Source organism: Chinchilla lanigera, unplaced genomic scaffold, assembly GCF_000276665.1.
Source record: "Chinchilla lanigera isolate Chin_1 unplaced genomic scaffold, ChiLan1.0 scaffold00031, whole genome shotgun sequence".
In the NCBI taxonomy this organism is placed as follows: Eukaryota; Metazoa; Chordata; class Mammalia; order Rodentia; family Chinchillidae; genus Chinchilla; species Chinchilla lanigera.
In genome coordinates this window covers 23,328,672-23,350,145 of record NW_004955432.1, presented here as the reverse complement: position 1 = coordinate 23,350,145, position 21,474 = coordinate 23,328,672, and the positions used below count along the sequence as shown (strand labels likewise).

The 21,474-nt window shown below is 43.2% G+C and overlaps 1 protein-coding gene across 1 annotated transcript; it reads right to left on the bottom strand.

Moving 5' to 3' along the window:
• Positions 1–3,810: 3,810 nt before the first annotated feature.
• LOC106148899 lies at positions 3,811–20,383 on the bottom strand. Its single transcript, XM_013515962.1, has 4 exons — positions 18,971–20,383; positions 18,133–18,320; positions 5,744–5,859; positions 3,811–4,295 (listed from the first exon to the last, which is right to left on the bottom strand). Exons 1-4 carry the CDS (start codon positions 19,132–19,134, stop codon positions 4,140–4,142), a joined length of 624 nt encoding a protein of 207 aa, XP_013371416.1. The 5' UTR covers positions 19,135–20,383; the 3' UTR covers positions 3,811–4,139.
• Between the last annotated feature and the right edge of the window lie 1,091 nt (positions 20,384–21,474).

The window sequence follows — 21,474 nt, the reverse complement described above, 5'->3', positions numbered from 1 at the left end:
GGAACAAGTCAGAGTTACAAAATGGAAACAACCTTGGAACCAGGGGTGGTGTGAAGTGTAAGGCGATGTGCCGTGCAGTCTACTTTATTACCGCTGAAGGAAAACCCTAACCAGGCCTTGCGAGTGCCCCCATGGGCCCACAGCTTCTGATCCCAAGGAGAACAGTTTCACTTCTGTCAGTTCCTGCTGCTGCAAACCTTGCTCGCTCGAGTCCTTCCCCCACTTCTGTCTCGCTTTGTCATTCAGCGATGCTTCCTACGTCAAGGACCACACAGCCCCAGCTGGGCGTCCTACCTCCCTGTCTTCTCACCCGAAGACAGCCTCGGCGTTTCCTGGGGAAGTGGGCCGCGCAGGCTGATTTCCCGCCGCGGTGGGACTGCTCGCAGGGGCCCCCTCTGCGCTGCTTTCGGTGAGGCTTCTTGCACGGTGCTCCCCGCCCAGCACGGAGGGGAGGCTTACAAATCCTTTGTGGCGAGAAATGGGACTTCTTGAGGAACAATAGTTAGGCCAGTTATGAAATAAGTCCACTAAATCTTAAAAAAAATCCCCCCCACTCCCGCACACGTAGTGGTTAGTATTATGTACCAGCTTCTGCGAACCGGAAGTCTGTGGGTATTTCATCTTCACCACAACCCCATGCGGATCATTGTTTGCATTTAAGGATAATAAAGACCTTGCGGAATAGTTTTCCAAAGCCCCACAGAATTTGCTTTACCAGGAAGGGGAAAGGCTGAGAGTAAAATCCAGGTTTTTTTTTTTAACCTCAAAGATCTTGTCCTTTTAGCACAGTATGTTCTAAGCCGGCTGTAAAAGGAAAAGGACCCTTCTGCTGCTGATCGAAGGCGTGTTTCAGGTTTAATTCTAGCAGGCCACTAGCATGCTGTAGTAGGATGCCTTCTCCGCCTCTCACCCACGCCCGTACCACGTGCACAGAGAGTGCAGAAGGGACACTGCACTTGCCAGCTACACGCTTCTGCTCCCAAGACGATGGCTGCGGGGCGCTGGAGGCTGAGACACCATGGGATCACAGACCTAGATCCCCCCCTCTCCAAACCCACCCCTGCGTAACCACCTTGTATGTCCATATTTCCCTCTTTTATCCACACCTAAATATACACATAAGTAGGTGATACAGGACATACTTCAGGTATGTGACATGTTTTCAACTTCATTGTACATAATTTCTCCATAAACTGTACCCACTAAAGTATAACGCATGAACTCTTACAGTTGTGTCCAGATGAGAAACAGACTCAGAACACTTCCACTGCTGCACAGTAGCTTTCTTAACAGCATTTTATATTTTGTGTGTCACTCCTCTGTGTGTCACTTCTACATGACCGCCTACCACTCAAAACATTGTAGACATTCGTTAAGCTGAATACGCCTCAAACACATTCTTTATAATAGCCAAACACAAGTCCACTTTTATCGATGCTATACTTTATCTACTCCCCTACTGGACTGTTTCCATTTTTTTGGCCACCACTTTTGCTGTTATAATCAAGGTAAGGGGATTTGTCATTCACTGGCCTGGTGTGTCTGACAAACCCACGGGCCTGACATTCTCTAATATGACTTTGATGTGCATGTGTGCATATGATCCTGTCTTAATTTGATAAATTATACTAATCAAAATCGCCACCCAGAAACTTACCATTTGTGCCTTATGCTTGTGCTATGCAGCTAGTTGTTTTTCTAGTTAGTTTAGTGTGCCTAACATCGGATGGCTTTCTATTTACAGAAATGAGTTACTAAGTCATTCAGCCTCAGCATTTGCATGAAAAATGGAACAAACTGATGCTTTATAAAATGGAGTCACTCATGGCAAGGCACGGCCAGGAAGCTACTATTCTATACAATGTGGTATAACTCATAGTGAGGCACAGCCAACTCCACTCTTCAGAGAAAACAAAGTCCTACTGACACCTTGATTTTTGTATGACTGGAACTTCCAGATTCGTGAAAGAATAACTTTCTGTTATTTAAACCCATTCATTTTGTGGTACTGTACTTTGGTATAACAGCTCTAGAAAAATCAACACACTACTGTACTCTTTAAAAGAAAAAATGCTATTTATTGAAAGGATATAATGATATGTCATAAAGATGCTAAAGAGCTTGACAGTGATTCACAAGTTCCTTCATTAGATATTGAATTATATAAATGACAAGACTGTTTAGACTAAGGAACTAACCTGAACTGGTCTGGCCTATTGGGCCTCTGCCTGCACAAATTAGAAGTTACTTCCCCATGCCAGGGTGTAAATTTTCAGTGTAACCATACTAGGAAACCAAGGGCATTTTACTGACGGGAAGCCAAGGACATACAAGTGGTTAAACGATTATAAATATATTCTGAGGAAGCTTTTAAAAAAAAAATCCAAAACGTTATGTAAGTGTAACGCACCTAGACCTGTGCAGCATATTAAACAACATTCTGGAGTGGATGATGCTTATGTGGTCTTTACCTGTTTGATACCAAGTCTTAATAAAAATCAGTTGAGGTTATAGGTACATATCCTTACCAATACCTGAAGGAATTCAATCTAAGATATTATGAAAAGAGAGTTGAGAATACCTAACTCTACCCTATGGAAAATACTTGTAAACATATAAAGCCCCCTGCCTCCATCCCAGTAAACTCATGAAGTTAATAGGAGGGAAATCTGAGACCTCCCCCTGATAAAGAGTTGGATCCCATAGGGGAGCAGTCATGGAGCAATTTGGTGGGAGCTTCATGGAACAATTTGGTGGGAGCTTCATGGAACAATTCTAAGCTATTTCTTGAGTCTACAGGAGGACAGAGAAAGGGAAAATAATTTGTGGTTAAAAGGACAGAGCAAGTTTTACCCCATTAGGAATTTCTGCTCAAGCATATGTGGAAGGGGACACAGCTTCTTTCATAAAGAGTTCTTGCTTCTGTTGTTTTAAACACTAGAAATGGGCGTTTTGGGGTGAACAAAAATGGTCAATATCATAAGGTTTGACCTTAACCCTTCTTTCTAGAACTTTCTGGGAACTTTTCATCTTCGTTCCTTTTGGTGAAAAAACTAATTTCTAGAACTTTCTGGGAACTTTTCTTCTTTGCTCCTTTTGGTGAAAAAACTAATTTCCAAATTGAGCCCAAAGTAGAAAGAATTCATCCAGCATGCATAACACTACCAAACAGGTCCTTGCGCTTGGGAGTTTAACTCCTCTTTCTTGTCAGGCCTTGTGGTGGGGTTATATTAATAGAACTCAACAACTGTTAACTCTAGGACTGAAGATCTTTAAATCAAACCCAGGTGATGGCACTGTTTTATAGTTTTTCTAACTTGCATATGATTTTAATATGAATTATTAGTTTGCTGTATTATTTTCATTAAAATGCCCCTTCTGTTTTAAAATGCTTTTCTCGTAAGCCACACAGGGATTGAACCCAGGCTCTTACACGTGCTAAGCTATCTCTGAGCTACATCCTCAGCCATTTCTCACATTTCTGAGACGGGGTTTTACCAAATTCCCCAAGCTGCCATCAAACGCGATTTTTTCTGACTCGGCTGCCCACGCAGCTGGGACTGTAGGCATGCTCCTCTGTGCCTGGGTAGGAGAAGAGCCTTTGTTTTCCCTTAGCTTTTCTTCAACTAGAGCAAGCTTGAACAGGCACTCCCCGCCCACGGGAGTGCTCCACAGATGGACAGACAAGCGAAGCACCATCCAGTGCCTCACATGTCTGGGTGCCCAGACCAGCCTAATCCTGTAATGCGCAGTTGCACTGACCCTGTTTGTTAGGGGAAATAAAACATCACACGAATAGCATGTGATTGATGCAGTTGTTTTTATTATTTCTGCCTTCATAGCAAAAAAACATTGATTTGCAGTAGAAAGAATGCAGGTGCCTGGACTCTGAAAGGATGGAAATCACGAGGACGAATACCATCCAAGACACCTGCAGGAGAACTGCTTACGTCATATTTATTGATAACGTTCAGCTGGCCCCTCAACTTGGCATCAGTGCCTGACCTGCTTTACATGGTCACTTTAAAGAAAACCATGTCTATTCTCAGGGACTCTCCGCAGGCCAATCTACCTTCTCCCTGCTGCTTTCCTGAAGGCAAAGATTCGCAGCATCCGCAGCAATGATCTTTCAGGAAGCTTCAGCACATGGTCCTCCAGGGCACGGCGCCCGCCAAGACTTCTCCAGCCGAGAAAGCAAAAGCCATGAAAAGAGTTTGGTGGGAGGTGACAGAATAATTTAGTGGACTTTCTTCTAACACATAGGATAAATGTTCTGACAAAAGAACCAAGCTCCTCTGAAAACAAAATGAACATTGTAAAAGGCAAGGCCAAAAGACAGAGCCAAAAAGTTAATGCTAAAATGCTGAGAAGGTAAACCCGATGCCAGCTGGTTGTGCTGAATTACCCTCCTTCATGAAGCATTGTCTCTTCCTATTTTAATTAAATACTCTTCCAGTCTTTTCCAACTCCAGAGTACAGCAAAAAGTGGTCATCATGCTCTATGTGTCTTTGCTGTGTTGTATTCCATGATTATAGGGGAACTTTATTTAAGATTTATACAGAGCATGTTAAAGAATATTGGCTTTTTAACTTCAGTGGACAACACAATGTAATAAAAGCCTTAGTACATATAAAATATTCTCCAAAACAAATCCAGAAAATACATATAAAAATACTCAAAGCCTCTTTTGATTAAAATTAATTTTCATTTTCATTTTTTAAAAATTCAACTTTCTCCAAGGATGAAAACTCAGTGTAATTTCTCACAAATAACATTGATCTTAGCATGAAAAAGATCCTAGAAAAATTAGAAATGATCTTTATAGTGGTAGAATTAAATAATGTGCCCAATAAACGTCTTCCAAAGCTGTATGACCCTTATTTTGGCATCTTATCAAGTCTCTGAACCCTTCCAACGGCAGTGAATTGGATATTTCAACAAAATAAATTTTACCTCTTAGTCTGTTAGCTTTGGTAGGTGCTTTGGTTAGATCCCTCCCACAGAGCGTGACATCAGATTCAGTTGGAACTGTACATGGCAGACAGCACACCACCCTCCCTACTGGGTTTTTTTAACTCAGGGTACTGAAACCAAGCATACCCCAGCTCTGGTGGTTAGTGCTTACACAGAGGGATAAATGCATGTGACTCACAATAACTGAATTTTACAACACAGCACAAGTTTATGTCACTGGTGTCATTCCAGAGATTGGCGAATAGCATTTGGACGTTCTTCTCAAACTTGATATTCATTTGTTTTAGTATTGCTATTTATTGGAGTCAATGCTGGAGTTAATAAAAAAGCTATTGGAGATAGTTAAAAACTGACCTCTACAAGAGACTTGGGCCAGAAAAACGTTAGGGTTTGACTGGAATTCTTAAAGTTTGCATATGAAGTTGTAGACTATCCGCTAGTAGTTGGAGAATGATATTTAAACTTCCTGCTCTCTTTGAAGTAAAAAATCCTGGACTATCTTTTATTTATTCACACTGGATCTCTTAGAACAGAACAGAGCGCCACACCACGTAGCATCAGTAAGGATCTGTTTGAGCGGCGTGACGGAAACGTATTTGCCCACAGAACCCCATAATAAAACCTTTCTACATTCTGTCATTAAATCAGGGGTGGTGTGAGCACTTACAGACAGGAGGACAGCGGGGAGGGGCTCTGAGGAGGGGCTCTGAGACTACGGGAAGGACCAAAGGCGCTACCAGAAATGCCTGTGGGAAGCGAGAGAATTACCTCACACACTTTGCCGCACGACCAGCAGCAGGTGTCTCTGGAGGCTTCTACTACTGCCAGCACACGGGTCCCTTTTGAGTTTGGTACTTCAGACACCCCGTTCCTGCCTGCGTTGTCTTCAGGTGAGAGCAAAACACAAATCTGTTATAGCACCTAAGGGTAATTAAAGCAAGGACTGAGACCTCTTTAGAAACAGGGTTATGTCTTCTTGCCAGGAAATGCACATATGGACAGACCCCCATGTCATCTAATCCCAGGAAGGTTGATAGATTTCCAAACCCTCAGGTTAAAAATTCCTTTCGGTAGGGAAACTGTTGCAGGGGTGATTTGGTGGTAATCATTTCCAGCTGGGGAACCCCATCGTGAGAAGCCAAAAGGTGACTCAATCACTCACTCTCTGCTGAGTGAGGGAAACAAGAAAGACCTGTCCTATCCGCCCTTTGACAAGGGAGAAACCTATTCACATCATCCTCCCTCGGAAGTCCTGGGCCCGAGAGGAACTGCGCAGCTGGTGAGGATTTCTCCTCCTACCTCCTTTTACCAATATTCTAATAAACTCTTGTCACTAAAGGTGGCCTTGTAGGACTCCTCCTTGTGACACTGAGGAGCCCAGCTATTTCAAGTGTTGAATTTAAGAAGCTTCCTCCTCCCCCTCGGGTCACCAGCAGGCTGTGAGGAAGCTGGCCTCTCCTCTCCACCTCCTCCCAGTGGCTTCACAGCAGAGATGGGACCAGCCCACATTTTATCCTAGGCACTAATCTCCTTGATTGCAAAAACCTCCTCATAGTGTAGACATGGAAGTGCATAGTTTCTGGGTAATTGAACTGAAGTGAGTAATCTGGTAACTTGGAAAACAAGCACTAACAAAGATTGCCCAATACAAGGGAGGGTGGGGAATCTCGACTAGAACTCAGAGAGGATCCTGGCGTTTTCCAGCTTTTTCTATACAGAGCAGCAAGGAAACTTTTAGAGCTTTCAATGATACAAACAGCCTGTAGTGGCACTCGTGCCATAAGGTCGCCACCAGTGTTTCTGAAAAATATATTTGTCAAGATGCGTCACAAAGTCATTCAAATCACAGAAACAGAAAGATCTTGGAGGTCTATGTAATTAAACATCATATCTAAGTGTATTCAGGACCCCAGCCCTCACAAGCACCATGCCCGCCCTTGCGTCAAGTGGAGATACATTTCCGGTATATATGATTAAGATGGAATAAGGATGTTTATGATTCAGATCAAGGTTCAAGCCAACAAGCAGATCCAATAATGAGGTCTTGAGGAGGATAGTCTTGGAAATGGTTAATCATTTTTCCAGGATGAGATATCTTAAGGCAGGGGATTAAGACAGGACTCTCTCATTTCTCACTATTAAATTTGATCATTTTGTGGAAAGTTTCAAAAAAGGGTTAAGGGAAGGCTAAGAAGTTTTCTGAACTACACGGTGGAGAAATACTGTCTGAAAAATATGTTCTCTGAAAAGTGATGTTAAATAATTTGAACTTAGGTAGAAACTCTGTTTGGAGTTGTTTGCTCACCAACACACATAACAGCAGTAACAATGGCAAGAAGCCCAGCATTCCAAGCTAGGCCTCTACACATCCTCAAACCAGAACCCATCTCCTAACCCTCCCATACCCGCCCCCACCTGGTGTTATGCTCAGTGGCATTGCCCTCTCAGCAAAATATCCTGTATCTTCAAGCACATGGCTGATTCTCTTTCATCACATCATTTTTTTGTTTGTTTTTGTCTTTTTGAGACAAGGTCTTGCTGTGCAGTTCAGGCTGGGCTTGAGCTCACTTTGTAGCCCAGGCTTGTCTCAAACTCACAGTGATCCTCCTGCCTCAGCCTCCCAAGTGCTGGGATTACAGGCCTGTGCCACCACACCCAGCTTCACATCATTCTAATGAAAACCTGACTTTCAAAGATGTTTTCCTGGGGTCCTCTAAAGTGGGCTGCTTTTTTCCCCACACATCTTGTGCTACCAGATCTGAGGTAGATGGTAAGGCCCTCCTTGCTGCTTATGGTCACTTCCACACATAACTCCCTTTTACAGGTTTTGTCTGGGTGTCCCCCCAAAGCCAGATGCAGACATGGGGCAGGCTTCTAGAGTTTATGATTGATCCATGGTCCAATGCTGGAATTATGGTGTGAGTGCTACACCCACCCTGGGGCAGGTAGTTTGCATACAATATAAGGGAGGGAAAGAGGCTTGCTCTCTGCCACTCCTCCCTTTTGCTCTTGTTGCTTTTGCTGTTTTCTGCCACCATGTACTGTTGCCCTCTGCCATGTGCCACTCTGCCTTGGAGCCAGCCGAGTATGGACTGAAATCTCCACAAACTGTGAGCTAAATAAACCTTTCCTTCCTCAATTTTGGGTGTCAGGTATTTTGTCTCAGCAATGACAGAAAAGTAACCAAGACACCCGCCCCCCGTCCCTCTGAAGTTCTGATGTCAGACCCCACCATGGACTACATTAGCTCTCCTCTTTGCAGTTATGCTATACAGAGTTTGGCATTACTTTCATTTGTTGATGATTTTATCTCCAGGTTCACTGTTACCCACACCTGGTGATTTTAATACTGATGTAACTGAACACACTGACTCCTCAGTTTATCAATATTTTCTCTTCCATTGTATGGCAGCTTCTCCACTCCCACTCATGCCCTGACACTCTCATTACTAATGTCGGCTTCCCCACCACAGTCTCAAGCATTTTATTTTCCAATCTCCTCTCACCTGGCATCCCAACTTCAAAAACCAATGAGCCCCCTGACATAAACTCATGATCCACTGCACTACCCACCTTTTAAATATTTCCCTCTGAGGGCCAGGATGGGGCTCAGTGGTATGTGTCGAGCATGTTTGGAGACCTGGGTTTGATTCCCCTGCATTGGGGAAAAAACGTGTGCTCAGGATTTCCCGCCTATCCCACTTCCTAATTCCTTACCCAGTTTATATTACATGATCACAACTACACTCATTCCTCTGCATCCCTCCTCAGCGCCTGCTGCTTTCACTGTTGCACTTGTAACACTGCGCCTGTGTAGCTGAAGACGGCCGAATACCACGAAAACGCTCAGCAGTCTCTTCAGACACACGGGCTCTGCTGCAGGTGGGTCCCTGCATACTCTCTGGCTATCTTTCTGCCTCTCTCGTCTACTCATTCCCCTCTTATTCCAAAGCTCCCCACATCGTGTGCGGAACAGAAGCAGGACGCCAGAAGAGAATATGCTTTTACCATCCGGACGCACGGGAAGAACCTGCAGCTGCGAGTCTAGTCACCTGCGTCCCGTGCAGCGTCACTGGGTGGTGTAGGCACCAGCTGCACGTTTCAGATTGTTATTGCCACGTTCAGTGAACTGAATGGGACAACTGGTGAATGTCAAAGATTGACATTTATTTAGGGGAAAAATAAAAAATGGAAAAGAGATACAAAAGAACTGCTGAACAACTACTTTGGAAATAGCAATATGCAATATAATTACCATTGTTAATTTCCTATCATCGTGTTTTCAAATTCTGTGTAGCTATTGTTTTTCAAATTCTCTTTAAAATAAGAAAAAAGAAGTACTCAAGAAGAAAAAGCGCTAGGGAGGAAAATAAGAGGAGATACGCTGGGAAAGTAGAACAGACCTCTGTAAGTTCAACAGGGCAGTACAGCGAAGTCACCCGCTGCTGTCTTGTTATGTCTCTTCAATATCTGATCCATGTGGTCTGCTGGGTCTCGTGCTAGAAGACTGGAATCAGGTGCTGGGCTCTGCTTGTTCTTGTGTCAGAAGATTGATACTGGCTTCAGGGCTTGGCTTGATCTCTTTTCAGGTTCAGAAGCTGCTGCTCTGAACCCATAGTTAACAAGTCTCTTCAGCTGGCAGATTGTGCCCAATCGCTCCAGCCATGTTGCCATGCCCTAGTCTCCTTCACCAAATTCCCTAAGTGCCACCCAAATGCTGTGTGTGTGTGTGTGTGTGTGTGATGACTTTAAATGTTGGAGAGAACTGCCTTAGTTGACAGTTCATACTTCTTTCCCTTTAAATCCCATTTCCTCTTCTATTCTTACCTGATAACTTTCTACTTATTTTACAAATAATTGAGTGTATTGAAGGAGAATTTTAAATAAAGTGCATCTCTTTTCAGAAAAAAATCAGTTGCCTATCCCTATGTGTGCTAACATGTCTTTTCTCCTGTTCCTATGAATAACCGTCCATCTCCTCCAAACTAAAAGTTATCCCTCCTTTCTGGTCTGTATGTCCCTTCCCTCTCACCTCAAGGTATTCTGGGGCAGTTTTCAACTATCACTGAGCTACACCGACTCCCCCTGCCCCGTAATTATCCTCATATCCACTACACTAGTACTATGTTATTTCTCCCACCTTCAAAACAAATTTTACTAGATCTCACTTTCCCATCCACGGACTACCCATTTCTCTTTCAGATGAAACTCATGAAGATCCACACACAGTCTCTTAATTCCTTCAATATTATGAATCCCATTACAGTGTTCTTACAGAAATAACCAGTGACACTTAGATTGCTAGTATTCCTCAGCATTTGACTAAGTTGATCGCCTCCTGATTCTTGAAATTCTCTCTGAATTGTCCTTCTCCACGGTCAACAGTCTCCATCTCCTTTTGCTTCGAAGTCAGATGTCTCAGGCCCTCGCTCCTGCTCTTGCATACCCACTCACACTCTAGGTCATTGATGGTGAACCTTTTAGAGGCCAAGTGCCCAATCAGCCTCCCCAAACCCACCTATGTATCGTAAAGGGCCGACCCTGAAATTAATCTGAGGACTGAGGTTTTAGTTTAGAATAAACAACTGTCATCCGATGCTCGGCTGCTGGGGTGACTTGGGTCACGTGCCGACAGGGCACTTTGGTGCCCACTGCAGCATGGTTGCCGCAGGTTTGCCGCCTCTCCTCTAGGTCGTGTAATCTAGGCGTTTTAGTGACTTTTCCCATGCTGAGACAAAATACCGAACACCCAAAGCTAAAGGAGAAAAGGTTTATTTAGCTCCGTTTGTAAGAGCTTTCAGTCCATAGTCAGTGGGCTCCAAGGCAGGGCAGCAGGGGGACATGGCAGCGGACAGACAGTTCTTGGTGTGATGGCAGCAAGAACCCACGTAGTGAGCCTCCCTTTCCCTGTATTCTGTTCAGGTTATTAGTGCTCCCACTATCCACACCCAGAACTATGCTCAACCGGTCAGTGGGTGATTTAATAATCCCACACCCTAGTCAGTGATGACAAACCGTCCCGGGCTGTGGAAGATACAAACAGCCCACAGCAGCACGTATGCCACAGGTTCACCCTTATTGCCCTAGATCCAGCCACCTCCGAAAAGCCTCACCTATGAGTGCATGAGGCTCTGGGGGGACATCTAGACACAAGCCGTAGCATCCTACGCCTTCAAAGTGCTTACAGACACCGGGAGAGTACATCAAAATGCCACACTTACAGTTCTGCAGTCGCATCTGAGTCTGCAGGTCTCACAAACTCTCAGGTGAGGTTGATGATAGTGTGAATAACAAGAGCCTAGTTAGCTCACAAACATGATTTTTAAAGCGTTACTGTGGTTGAACCCAGGGCCCTTTCACTTAGCTACATCCCCAGCACCCCCTTCTTTTGCTATTCTCTTTTTAGTTTTTGAGACAAGATCTTGTTAAGACTCTAAATTGCCCATCCTAGGCTCCAGCTTATGATCCTCCTGCCTCAGCCTCCCAGTGTGCTAGAATCAGAAGCATGCACCATCTGGCTTAGTTTATTATCTGCATTTTGAGGGCTCTGGTATTTCCATCCAGATCTGGACCTTCCTCCTGAACTTCAGACTCAGAATAGCTGCTCCTTTACCATTCCAGTTGGATGTTTCTAATATAACATGTGGAAAACATTCTGAAATCTTAACCCCTGCCCCCAATTTTTCCTCCATCCTTACAAATCTCTAAATAACTTCATTTGTGTAAATTCTCAGACCAAAATACTTAGCATGGACCTTGAGCCCTTTTCTCCTTTCCTACCCCATATCTACCGATTTTGTCGCTCTATCTTCAACCAACACACCTGCAGAATCTGACCACCTGTCACCCGCACCACTGCTGCCACTTGGGGAAGCCGCTGTGTGGTCTCACCAGGACTAGTGCACAGACAGCCAATGGTCTCTCTGCTTCCACGTGCCACCCTGTCAGCCTGACAGTAGCATCACCAGAGTCACCCTGCTCAAAACACTGCACCGGCTTCTTTCATCACTTGGACAAAAAGTCCCCATAGCTCTGACCCTACGCTACCCTATTCTGTGTCACTCTCTAGGCAAGCCATAGCATGTCCTTGCTGCTTCCCCGAAAATACCAAGCACGACTCTGCCCTTTGCACCGTGGACTTGCTCACTTCCTTCAGGTGTCGGCTCAGAGTCCCCTCACTGATGAGGGCTTTTCTGCGTATGCTATGTGAACGCAGTTCTCCGCTTTTTCTGTAGTCACTATGAGCCATGCAACATATTCTAACCATCTATTTTCTGTCCCCACCCTCAGGAGACTGAGGATTCTGCCTTTTTTGATGATTGATGAACCCAGAAGAGCCAGAATACATAGATGGCACTCGGCGTTTGCTGAATGTCTAGTTCAGGGTTCTCACTTGACGTCACCACCACTTTTTTTTTTTTTTTTTTTGGTTTTTCTCCGGTACTGGGAACTGAACTCACGACCTTGCGCTTGCCAGGCAGGCGCTTTGCCACTGAGCTAAATCCCCAGCCCCTCACCACCACTTTTTAAATGAGCACCTAAAAGCCTGGCCACGAGCAGGTCAATGGTTGTAACCTGGCCACACATTAGAATCACCTGGAGGACTTCCCCACTCTGGGGAGACTTGCAAGCTGCCTGTTTGCCCCTGGTCTCCAGATTTTTTCAATATTTTTTAGAACCACTGCCCTGGTGATTTTCACTTTGACCTCAAGCAGGTAGTTTATGGGTTTAAAAAAAAATTCAATGTGCATAAAGATTACCTGGAGAATTTGTTAAATTAAAAAAGAAAGTTGCCCAAGCAAAGCCCCAGAGATGCTGATTCAGTAGGCTGGAGGAAGGGGAACGTGAATTCTGCACAAGGTCGCAGGTGCCGCTGGAGGCTGCTGCCCCAGGCCCACACTGAGTCCATGGCCCTCATTACTTCAGGAGGACCAGGGTCTCCGGGGCGGATTTCCAGGATCCCACATAGGGTGGCGCTTCTGGCAGTCCTGTCTGTGGCCTCCCAGCGCTCACCTCTGAGCATCAGGCAGCAGAGGTTTTTTGCATTCTGCTCCTCCTAGAGTTAAGTCCTCTCCTCAAACGAGAGCGCAGAGCTCACTCCTTTTAGGGATGCTTGACTGTGAATTATGCATTCATTTAGTCCATCAACAGTTAACTAAATTCTCATTATGCGCCAGGCTCTGCGCTTGGCCCTAGAGAACACAGCAGCTTGTCCTTGTAGTACCAGACTTAACCAGTGCCCCAAAGTTCTTTTCTAAATCTCTTCCAAGGATCACTATTCCAGAGTGCTCTAGGCAGAATGTGGCTCAGGCCTCACAGAAGCTGGATATGCCCTCAGGGACCCGGGTGGCTGTTGACAACTCTCAATAGATAGAAAGTAGGCATTTTCTTCCATATGCAGATCCTAGAGGACACCAGGGAGAAACTAGCAATATGCAAATATTTCCAGTTAAGGGGGTTCAGAACACATCACCCCAAAATATGCCACATTGCCGTATTAATTACCCATTGAGCGCACTGAGAACCAGGCAATGCAGGAAAGTCCACCTCCCCTGCCACTGTCTAAGATATAAATTTTCCCCTTCATAAACGTCTGTAAGTAAAATTTTCATTAGGAAAGGTATCTGCAGCAGGAAGAGCTGCTCCTGAGGGAAGACTTTCGTCACCTCACTTATCTCCATGGAACTGCAGCGTTTATTGACTCTACACTTCCTCTTTTCACCTTTCCATAATTTACCTCCACTTCTCAGGAGTTTCAAACCTGTCTTCCTTTCTGTAACTCAGATGATACTTAAGTCTCAACCATCTGCCTGCGTCTCTGAGTTTTAGGGGACTTCACGGAGAGCACATATGATTAAAAACTTTTTCTATTAACCTGTCTTGGTGACTTCCTTCTTGCTGGGGCAAACTACCCAACACCCACAACTTAAAGGACAATAGATTTATGTTAGTTCACAGTTTGTAGAGTTTTTAGGCCATAGTCAGCTGGCTCCAAGCAGGGTGGCAGAGGACAAACAGTCCATGGCAGCTAGGCAGCATCAAGCCTTGCCTTCTTTCCCTTTATATTCCCTCAGGCTACAAGCCTATTGGTTGGTGCCATCCACACCCAGGGCGGGGCTTCCCTCTTCATTAATCCTATCATTCACAACTATGCTAAACCAATCATCAGACTAATTCAGTCCCGCACACCCATGCTCTGGCCTCCTCTCTTTTTTTTTTTGTTTGGTTTTTCTCTGGTACTGGGAACCGAACTCACGACCTTGCACTTGCCAGGCAGGCGCTTTGCAGCTGAGCTAAATCCCCAGCCCCCTGGCCTCCTCTCAAATATCTCACCTATAAGTGCATGAAGATTTGAGGGGACATGTAGATATAAGCTATAGCACTGTCTTATGTCAATTTAATTTTCACAACTGCCAAATGTAGTCATAGCTTGGAACAACCAGTAAAATTTCATACTCAATGCATTTTGATGTGAAAACTTTGTCCTGGTAGTGGTCCTCTGTTTGGCACTCAATGTACAAGCCAGAATTTATTGCTGTCCTTTGCCTGGAGACTTGCTACCCTTTTCAGCCAAAATAATTTCTTTGGTACTTGAGGCAAATTAATGATGAGTTAATTTGCTACAAGTGGAAACAACTAAGGCTAAGAACTAAAGCACCACTGTAACCTAAATGGATAGGAGAAAGCAATTTTTCCCCTTCCATACAGCTAGCGGTAAAGATTTCCAGTGCCCTTTTCTTGAAAAATAAAGGTTTTAGGCCAACCTTCCTCAAAACACAGTGTAATTGGCACAAGAAAATTGGGTTGCATGGCCAAATAAACTAGGAAACATTGCATATGGTACACTACTGAGAGCATCAAAGTAAACTTTGGTTTCTCCAGAGGAAGTGGTTCCCTGTCTCTGTGTAGTGAACTGTCAAATGATTTCTCTCTGATTAAAAATGAGTCTCAGTTTTTCAGTAAGTGGATAAGCATTCTCATGGTTCAAAATGCAGGAGGGAGATGTGCTTTCTAGGAAGATCTTTTAACCTTTCTAAGTCTCAGAATTCTTAGAGCCTCCTTCAAAGGGACTATGGGAGGAACAAAACAAGAATTTTACAGAAATTCTTCAAACTCAATTTTAGAAAGAATTGTTTCAAAGTGTTATCCTGGAGGTGAAAAATCCGAAAACTTCAAAACCGCAGAAATTAATACTAAGCTGAAAGACAACATCTAGAAATAGAAACATGAATATAAGGCTAAATCCCCAGCTCTACCGTTAGCTTTTCTTTTCTTTTCTTTCTTTTCTCTTCACTTTCCTATACATTTATAATCAACAGAGTTTTTAATGCTTAATATTTTTAAGATTAAGGAATAACAATTTTTCCCAGTATTACAAGTCACTTCTATAAGTCTTCTGTAAAGCAAGGACTACCTATATATGAAAAAGTTAAGACAATCACATTTATACAGTCAGTGAATATTTGAAAATATGAAATACAACATTTTTTTAGCTCAGTAATGATACTGTGCATTTTTAAAACACTTAGAGAACAAGCCTTGTCTTTAGAGATGCATGCACTTGGGATATGTTCAAATTAACACAGAAAGGAAACAGATGAAAAAATATAACCATTGAGTTGAAAATTACTGAAGCTCAGTAAAAGGCGTATAAAACTTATTTAGAAATAAAAGTTTTAATTGACCAGAGAATGTAAAAGAATGTAACAGGCTCATATGTTATGGTTTGTATCTCCTGCCCCCGTGAAGCCTCATGATCTCATAGGTGGAGTTCTGGAGAGGAGGTTAGATCAAGGGGGTGTCGCACTCGCATACCATGTCTATCATGCCTCCGCTGGTGAATCACAGGTAAATAAGGTGCTGAGAGTTGACGCCTGGTTAGAGGAGGTGGCCACTGGGGGCGTGGCCTGGAAGAGTGCGTCTCCCTCCCTGATCTCTCTGCCTTCTGCCTGCCATGCTATGAGCTGTTTCTCCTCTGCCAGCCTCGCTGCCTTGGAGCCAGCTGACACGGACTGAGACCTCTGCGGACTGTGAGCCAACAGAACCTTCCTGCCTAGAGCTGTGGGCATCTGCCATGGTGTCAGGATGAAAAGTAACTACAACAGAGCCTCAGACTCACTAAGAATGCTTGCACTCTAATGTTTTACTAGCTCAGTAGCCTGGCAACACTGCCTGGTTCAGACATAAGTGGTTGGCGGGGATTCCCAGGAGAGAAGCTCTGTCATGTAAGGACATTGCCCCCCATTTTGGCTCCTCAAAGACACCGGAGCATTTGGCCCAACTGAAAAATAAGAGAAAATTAAAATTTCTTCCTCATAAGAGTATTGCCTAAGTTTGCTTGCAAACTTTTTTCCAGATTATTAATAAGCCTGTAGCACTTGCTCCAGTGAAGACAGAAAAGGGAAGAGAGATGGTTGTTTTAAAAATAGTGCTGTCGTCCATGAGAACTTTTACCAAAAATGATAGCCAATCAGTTGTATCCCAGTGTATTAATTCTTTCAATAAAAAGGAAAATTTTTATAAATTACTCTATTATGTTAATTTCATAAGGATTAATTCCAAGGCAGATGCTCATTTTTCATTTTTTAAAAAACATTTGTGCTGACATTTGTCAATCAAAATGCAGTACAACTCACTTTAGTTCCGTTTACCAGCACATCTATCACTGTGATAATTAAAAATCATTCCTTCTATTACTACATCAGGGACAAAGGGAGGTTATTTAAAAAAATCGTAGTTAAAGACCTACTTATACCCTCAAACTGCTCAGAATTAATTTCCCATATACAAAGTGGCCAATAGTAAAATGTGAGGTTCCAATCTCAGTCAAGTCTGTGGCTGGTGCAGTCCACGCTTTTTTGAGAAGCTGGCGGTTCTTAACCATAGAACCAGGCCTCCAGCAGGGGGCAGTTCCTGAAGTTTGAGTTGTACTTTTCAATACAGCTTTACATTTCTGCATAAAAAGTTTTACTTTTAATTCAGCTTCATACTTTTCAGTAGAACATGTGTTAGAATGACATCAAAACTTTGATCTAAGTAACTATCTAGAATTATTGCTTCGTTAGTTTACCTTGCTTCATAAAATTAAATTATCATTAGCATATTTACTTAAAGAAAAATCTTTGTCCACATTTCAGAAGGTGCTATGTCATTTAATAACTAGGGAAGCCAACTTACTCAAAAGTAAGTGAGTACTGCCATTATAATAAATTAAGGGTAAAACCAAAACTTTTGCCGAGAAACCATCTTTCTCCAAGTGCCCACTGTTTCCCCGTTCACTGCCAACTGGCGGCAGCTCTGGCCTCCAGCTGTACACCCGGGGAGCAGCTTTCAACTCCCGAAGAGTGCTTTGGAGTTCTCAGGTCCCGCTGTATTTGTCTGACATTTGTAAGTTTTTTTCATCGTACCTCTTTAGTAGGAAATTGTGATCATCCACACCTGTTTTAACAGGTCAAACAGGTTTTCATATTGAGCTCGTTATAAATCTCATTCTAAATTGCCTTCCACTAGTATTTGAAGATCTTTTTTTAGCCAACTACTAAAATATTTACTTTAAGGTTTTTATTAGTCTTTCACTGTAATAAGTAGCAGTTTCTCAATGGTGGAAATCCCCCGGTTACTGAAAGAAATGTATTAGTTTCAAGGTTTTGCTTTCTTCTCCTAAGGAAGATAAAGTGAAGGAGAGGAGACAAAATTCAGAAAATGTATGTGGACCACAGGGGGCTTAGACTGAGCGTGTACAGCCTGAGCATCAAGACAAAGAAAAACAAATGGATAAAAATTCTGTGGCTAAAATCACTTTTTTTAAAAAATGGAAGAAAACCCGGTACAAGAAAATACCAAGTGTTGGGATAAGAGTGGAGCTTGGACGACCGACACGACCTTCCCTTCTCATCTCAGTGTTCTCCTTCTTTTATTAATTAGAGCCTCTGTTGTCCCACTTAGTCTGCATCTGACTCTGCATTACTTCCTTTCTGGTCACGGGAAAAATATCTGGCACCCACCACCGAAAGGAGGAGAGGTGTGCTTTGACGCAGGGTTTCAGTACATGGTTGGCTAACTCCAAGGCAGAAATAGCACGGCATTGTTACAGGTGAGTGGGCCCAAAATAGTGCAGGTTCTTGTGTATGACAAAGCAGGGTGTGTGCCAAGCGAACCTTGTAGCGTACAGTCAGTGGCTGTGTGTACAGAAGATCTGGGTCGGTGGCAGCAGGAACAGGCAGCCGGGCAAGGGGGAAAAGGGAGCTGGTACCTCAGGCGTCCAGTATTTAAAGGGTCAGACACCCGATCCTCGCGCCTCCACGGTCTCTCAGGGGTGAGCTGCAGCCTCAGGCATCCAGGTGTCCTAAGTTTGACGGGATAATCATTAGGGTGGTGTTGTTTACTGTTGGATGGAGAAGGGAGTGCTCACACAGCTTCCAGGATCCAACTGTACTAGCTCTCTTCAGATTACAGAAGCACGGGTAATCATGAGGGTGGTGTGGTGTTTACAGCTGAACGAAGGGGAGGGAGTTGCTCACTCAGCTGCTTGTTTCTAACTGCACTGGCATGACAGGAAAACTGCTCATCTCAAGGTGAAGCAAAGAGAGAGGGGAGGACCAGAGACGAGAATGCACTCTCCAGGCCACACCCGCAAGGACCTGCCTCTTCCCACCAGGCCCCACGTCCGAGCAGCACATTCATCTTTGAACCGTCAGTGGAGTAATGCACTGTCCAAGCAGCTCCCAACACACGAGACCTTGGGTGACCACGTCAGGCACCATCCAGTGTCGCAAAGTTCTTTTTCTCCCCTCTTTCAACTAAAAATGAACTAGAAAGACTTCTAGTTCCCAGCCCAGCACTTAAAGAATTCGGAGGCATCACTCTACTATAAATAAAAACACTGCAGAAACTGAAGAACTTACCTAAGATACTTCAGACAAGTGAGGTCACAGGACAAATCACTGTCCCCAAAATTGGAGCAACAGACAAGGGACAGAGAAAAATACAACTTACCTAAGCAAAAGCCACTGAGCAAAAATCTCCACAGGACCCAGTGCCACGCCTGGTTGGAAAACCTGAATTATACCGGACAGGCTGCTGGAGGCTCGGAGTAAACAGCACAAAGAATGAAAAGCTCTCGGGAGGCACAGTCGGACGCGCGGAGCCCATACTTCCATTCACAGTCACCGCGTGTAAGAGCTCTGCCGGAAATGTTGGTAGTGAATGCTGAGGAAAAGTCTCCTGCGCGTCTGCAGAGGGAAGGGCAATGTAATCACTCTGAAAGTCCCGCAGCACTGTGTTGGGACAACTCCATACCAAAGGGTAATTTTCTGGGGTCTTATCAGAGCATAGGGTAACTGAGCAAAGGAAAGTAGGCAAAGCCAGCCCCCCTACCCATTTTGCTCCACCTAAATAAAAGCACAAACTCTAAGAAGCGCTGGTGACATTCCAGTCCAGGGCCTCAGGACCCCCAAAGACCAATCAAAGGATGGGAGAGGGGGTCATCCCTGCCCCCATGTTACCACTGTGTCACCAAAGGCCTAATTGTCACAGCTCCTTTTCTCAGTAAATCATGTCTGTCTTTCAACAAAAAATTCAAAAGCAGACTAGAAAGGACAAAACATAGTTTGAACAAGGAGCAGACATCAAAACCACAGTCAGACGTGGTAAGAGCATTGTAATTATCAAACCAGGAATTTTCAAACAACTCTGGTTGACATGCTGTAGTTGTCGTGGAAAGAGTAGACAACATGAAAACAACGGGTGGAAAATCTAAGCAGCGAGACGGAAATTCCAAGAAAGAACCAAGAAGAAAAAGTGGAGACCAGAATTGCTAATAAAAATGAAGACTGCCTTTGCCGGGCCCGTTAGTAGGTAGGCCAGCAGAACAGCTCTGGGTTGACACTGTTGACCCCAACATTGGAAAATAAGGAGAAGAAGGAATGGGGCAGGGGAAAAAACTGAAAACCAATTTGGACACAACAACTAAAAGTTATGGAGCAGATAAAAAAGGAGGGACTTACTTTTATTTTGTTAACACATCTTTGCAGTACATAGGTCTACATTTCTTGTATGGAGTTGATGCTTGTACGTCACACGTCTTAATCCCTTTACTCACCTCCTCTCCCTCCTCTCCTTCCTCCCTTGCCGCATCTCTTGATCCCCTTCCCATTTGAGGAAAGCTGTCTCCCTACTTCATATTGAGTATTTAGTTTTTCCTTATACTATGGTTGAGTGGTATTTTTTTCTAATTTCTTTCTCAGTGAGTTCATTATTGGTATATAGGAATGTTGATTGTTGTGTGCTGATTATGTATCCTGCTACAGTGCTGAATTTGGTTATTAATTCTAGGGGTCTTTTGGTGACTTTTCTGGTGGGTATTCTGTGTACAGAATGCTGTCATCTGCAAATAATGATAATTCCACTTCTTCCTTTCCTATACATATCTCTTTTGTTTATTTTTCTTGCTTAATTGTTCTTGTTAATATTTCAAGTACTATTTTTAACAGCAGTGGTGATAGTGGACATCTTTGTCTTGTTTCTGATTTTAGAGGGAAAGCTTTCAGTTTTTCCCCATTTAATATGATGTTAGCAGTAAGTCTGTCATAAATGGTTTTTATCAGGTTGAGATAAGGTTTTTCTTTACCTATTTTCTTATATCATGAAAAGGTGCTGGATTTTGTCAAAGGCTTTTTATACATCTATTGAGATGATCATGTAGTTTTTCTCTTTACTTCTGTTTATGTGATGTATTACATTTAATAATTTATGTATGTCAAACCATCCATGCATTCATGGGTTGAAGTCATTATGTATGATCTTTTTGATGATTCATTTCTTTCTATTTTCTAGTGTCTTGAGGATTTTTGCATCTACAGTTGTTAACTAGATTGATCTACTCTCTTTTTTGCTTGGATCCTTGCCTAGTTTTGGAAGCAGGGTAATGGTATCTTTGAAGAAAGACTTTGAGAGCACTATTTCCCTTACAACTCCATTAAAGAACTTCAGAAGCATTGGTATTAGATCTTTTCTGAAGTTTTTATAGAATTCAGCAGGGAATCCAGCCAGACCTGAGCTTTCCTTAGTTGGAAGCTATCTTTATTATTGCCTCCATTTCACTGCATGTTACTGGACTCTGTGTGTGTGTGTGTGTGTGTGTGTGTGTAAAATTAGTATACAGTCCAGTACATATATATAGTCTAGTAACATATATATATAGTCCCATATATATAGACCAATTATATATAATATATAATTATATATGATATATACTATTTATAGTTGAGTAACATATATACATATATAATAAATATTATAAATATATATTTAAATTTGCATAATATATAAATATTATTTGGGCTTATAAAGGAAAATTCTGACACATTATACAATATGGATGAGCCTTAAAGACATCATGCTAGTGAAAAAAACTAAGCACAAAAGAAATATTATATGATTCCACTCCCAGGAATTATTTAGAGTATTCAAAAATCATAGACATAGAAAGTAGAATCATG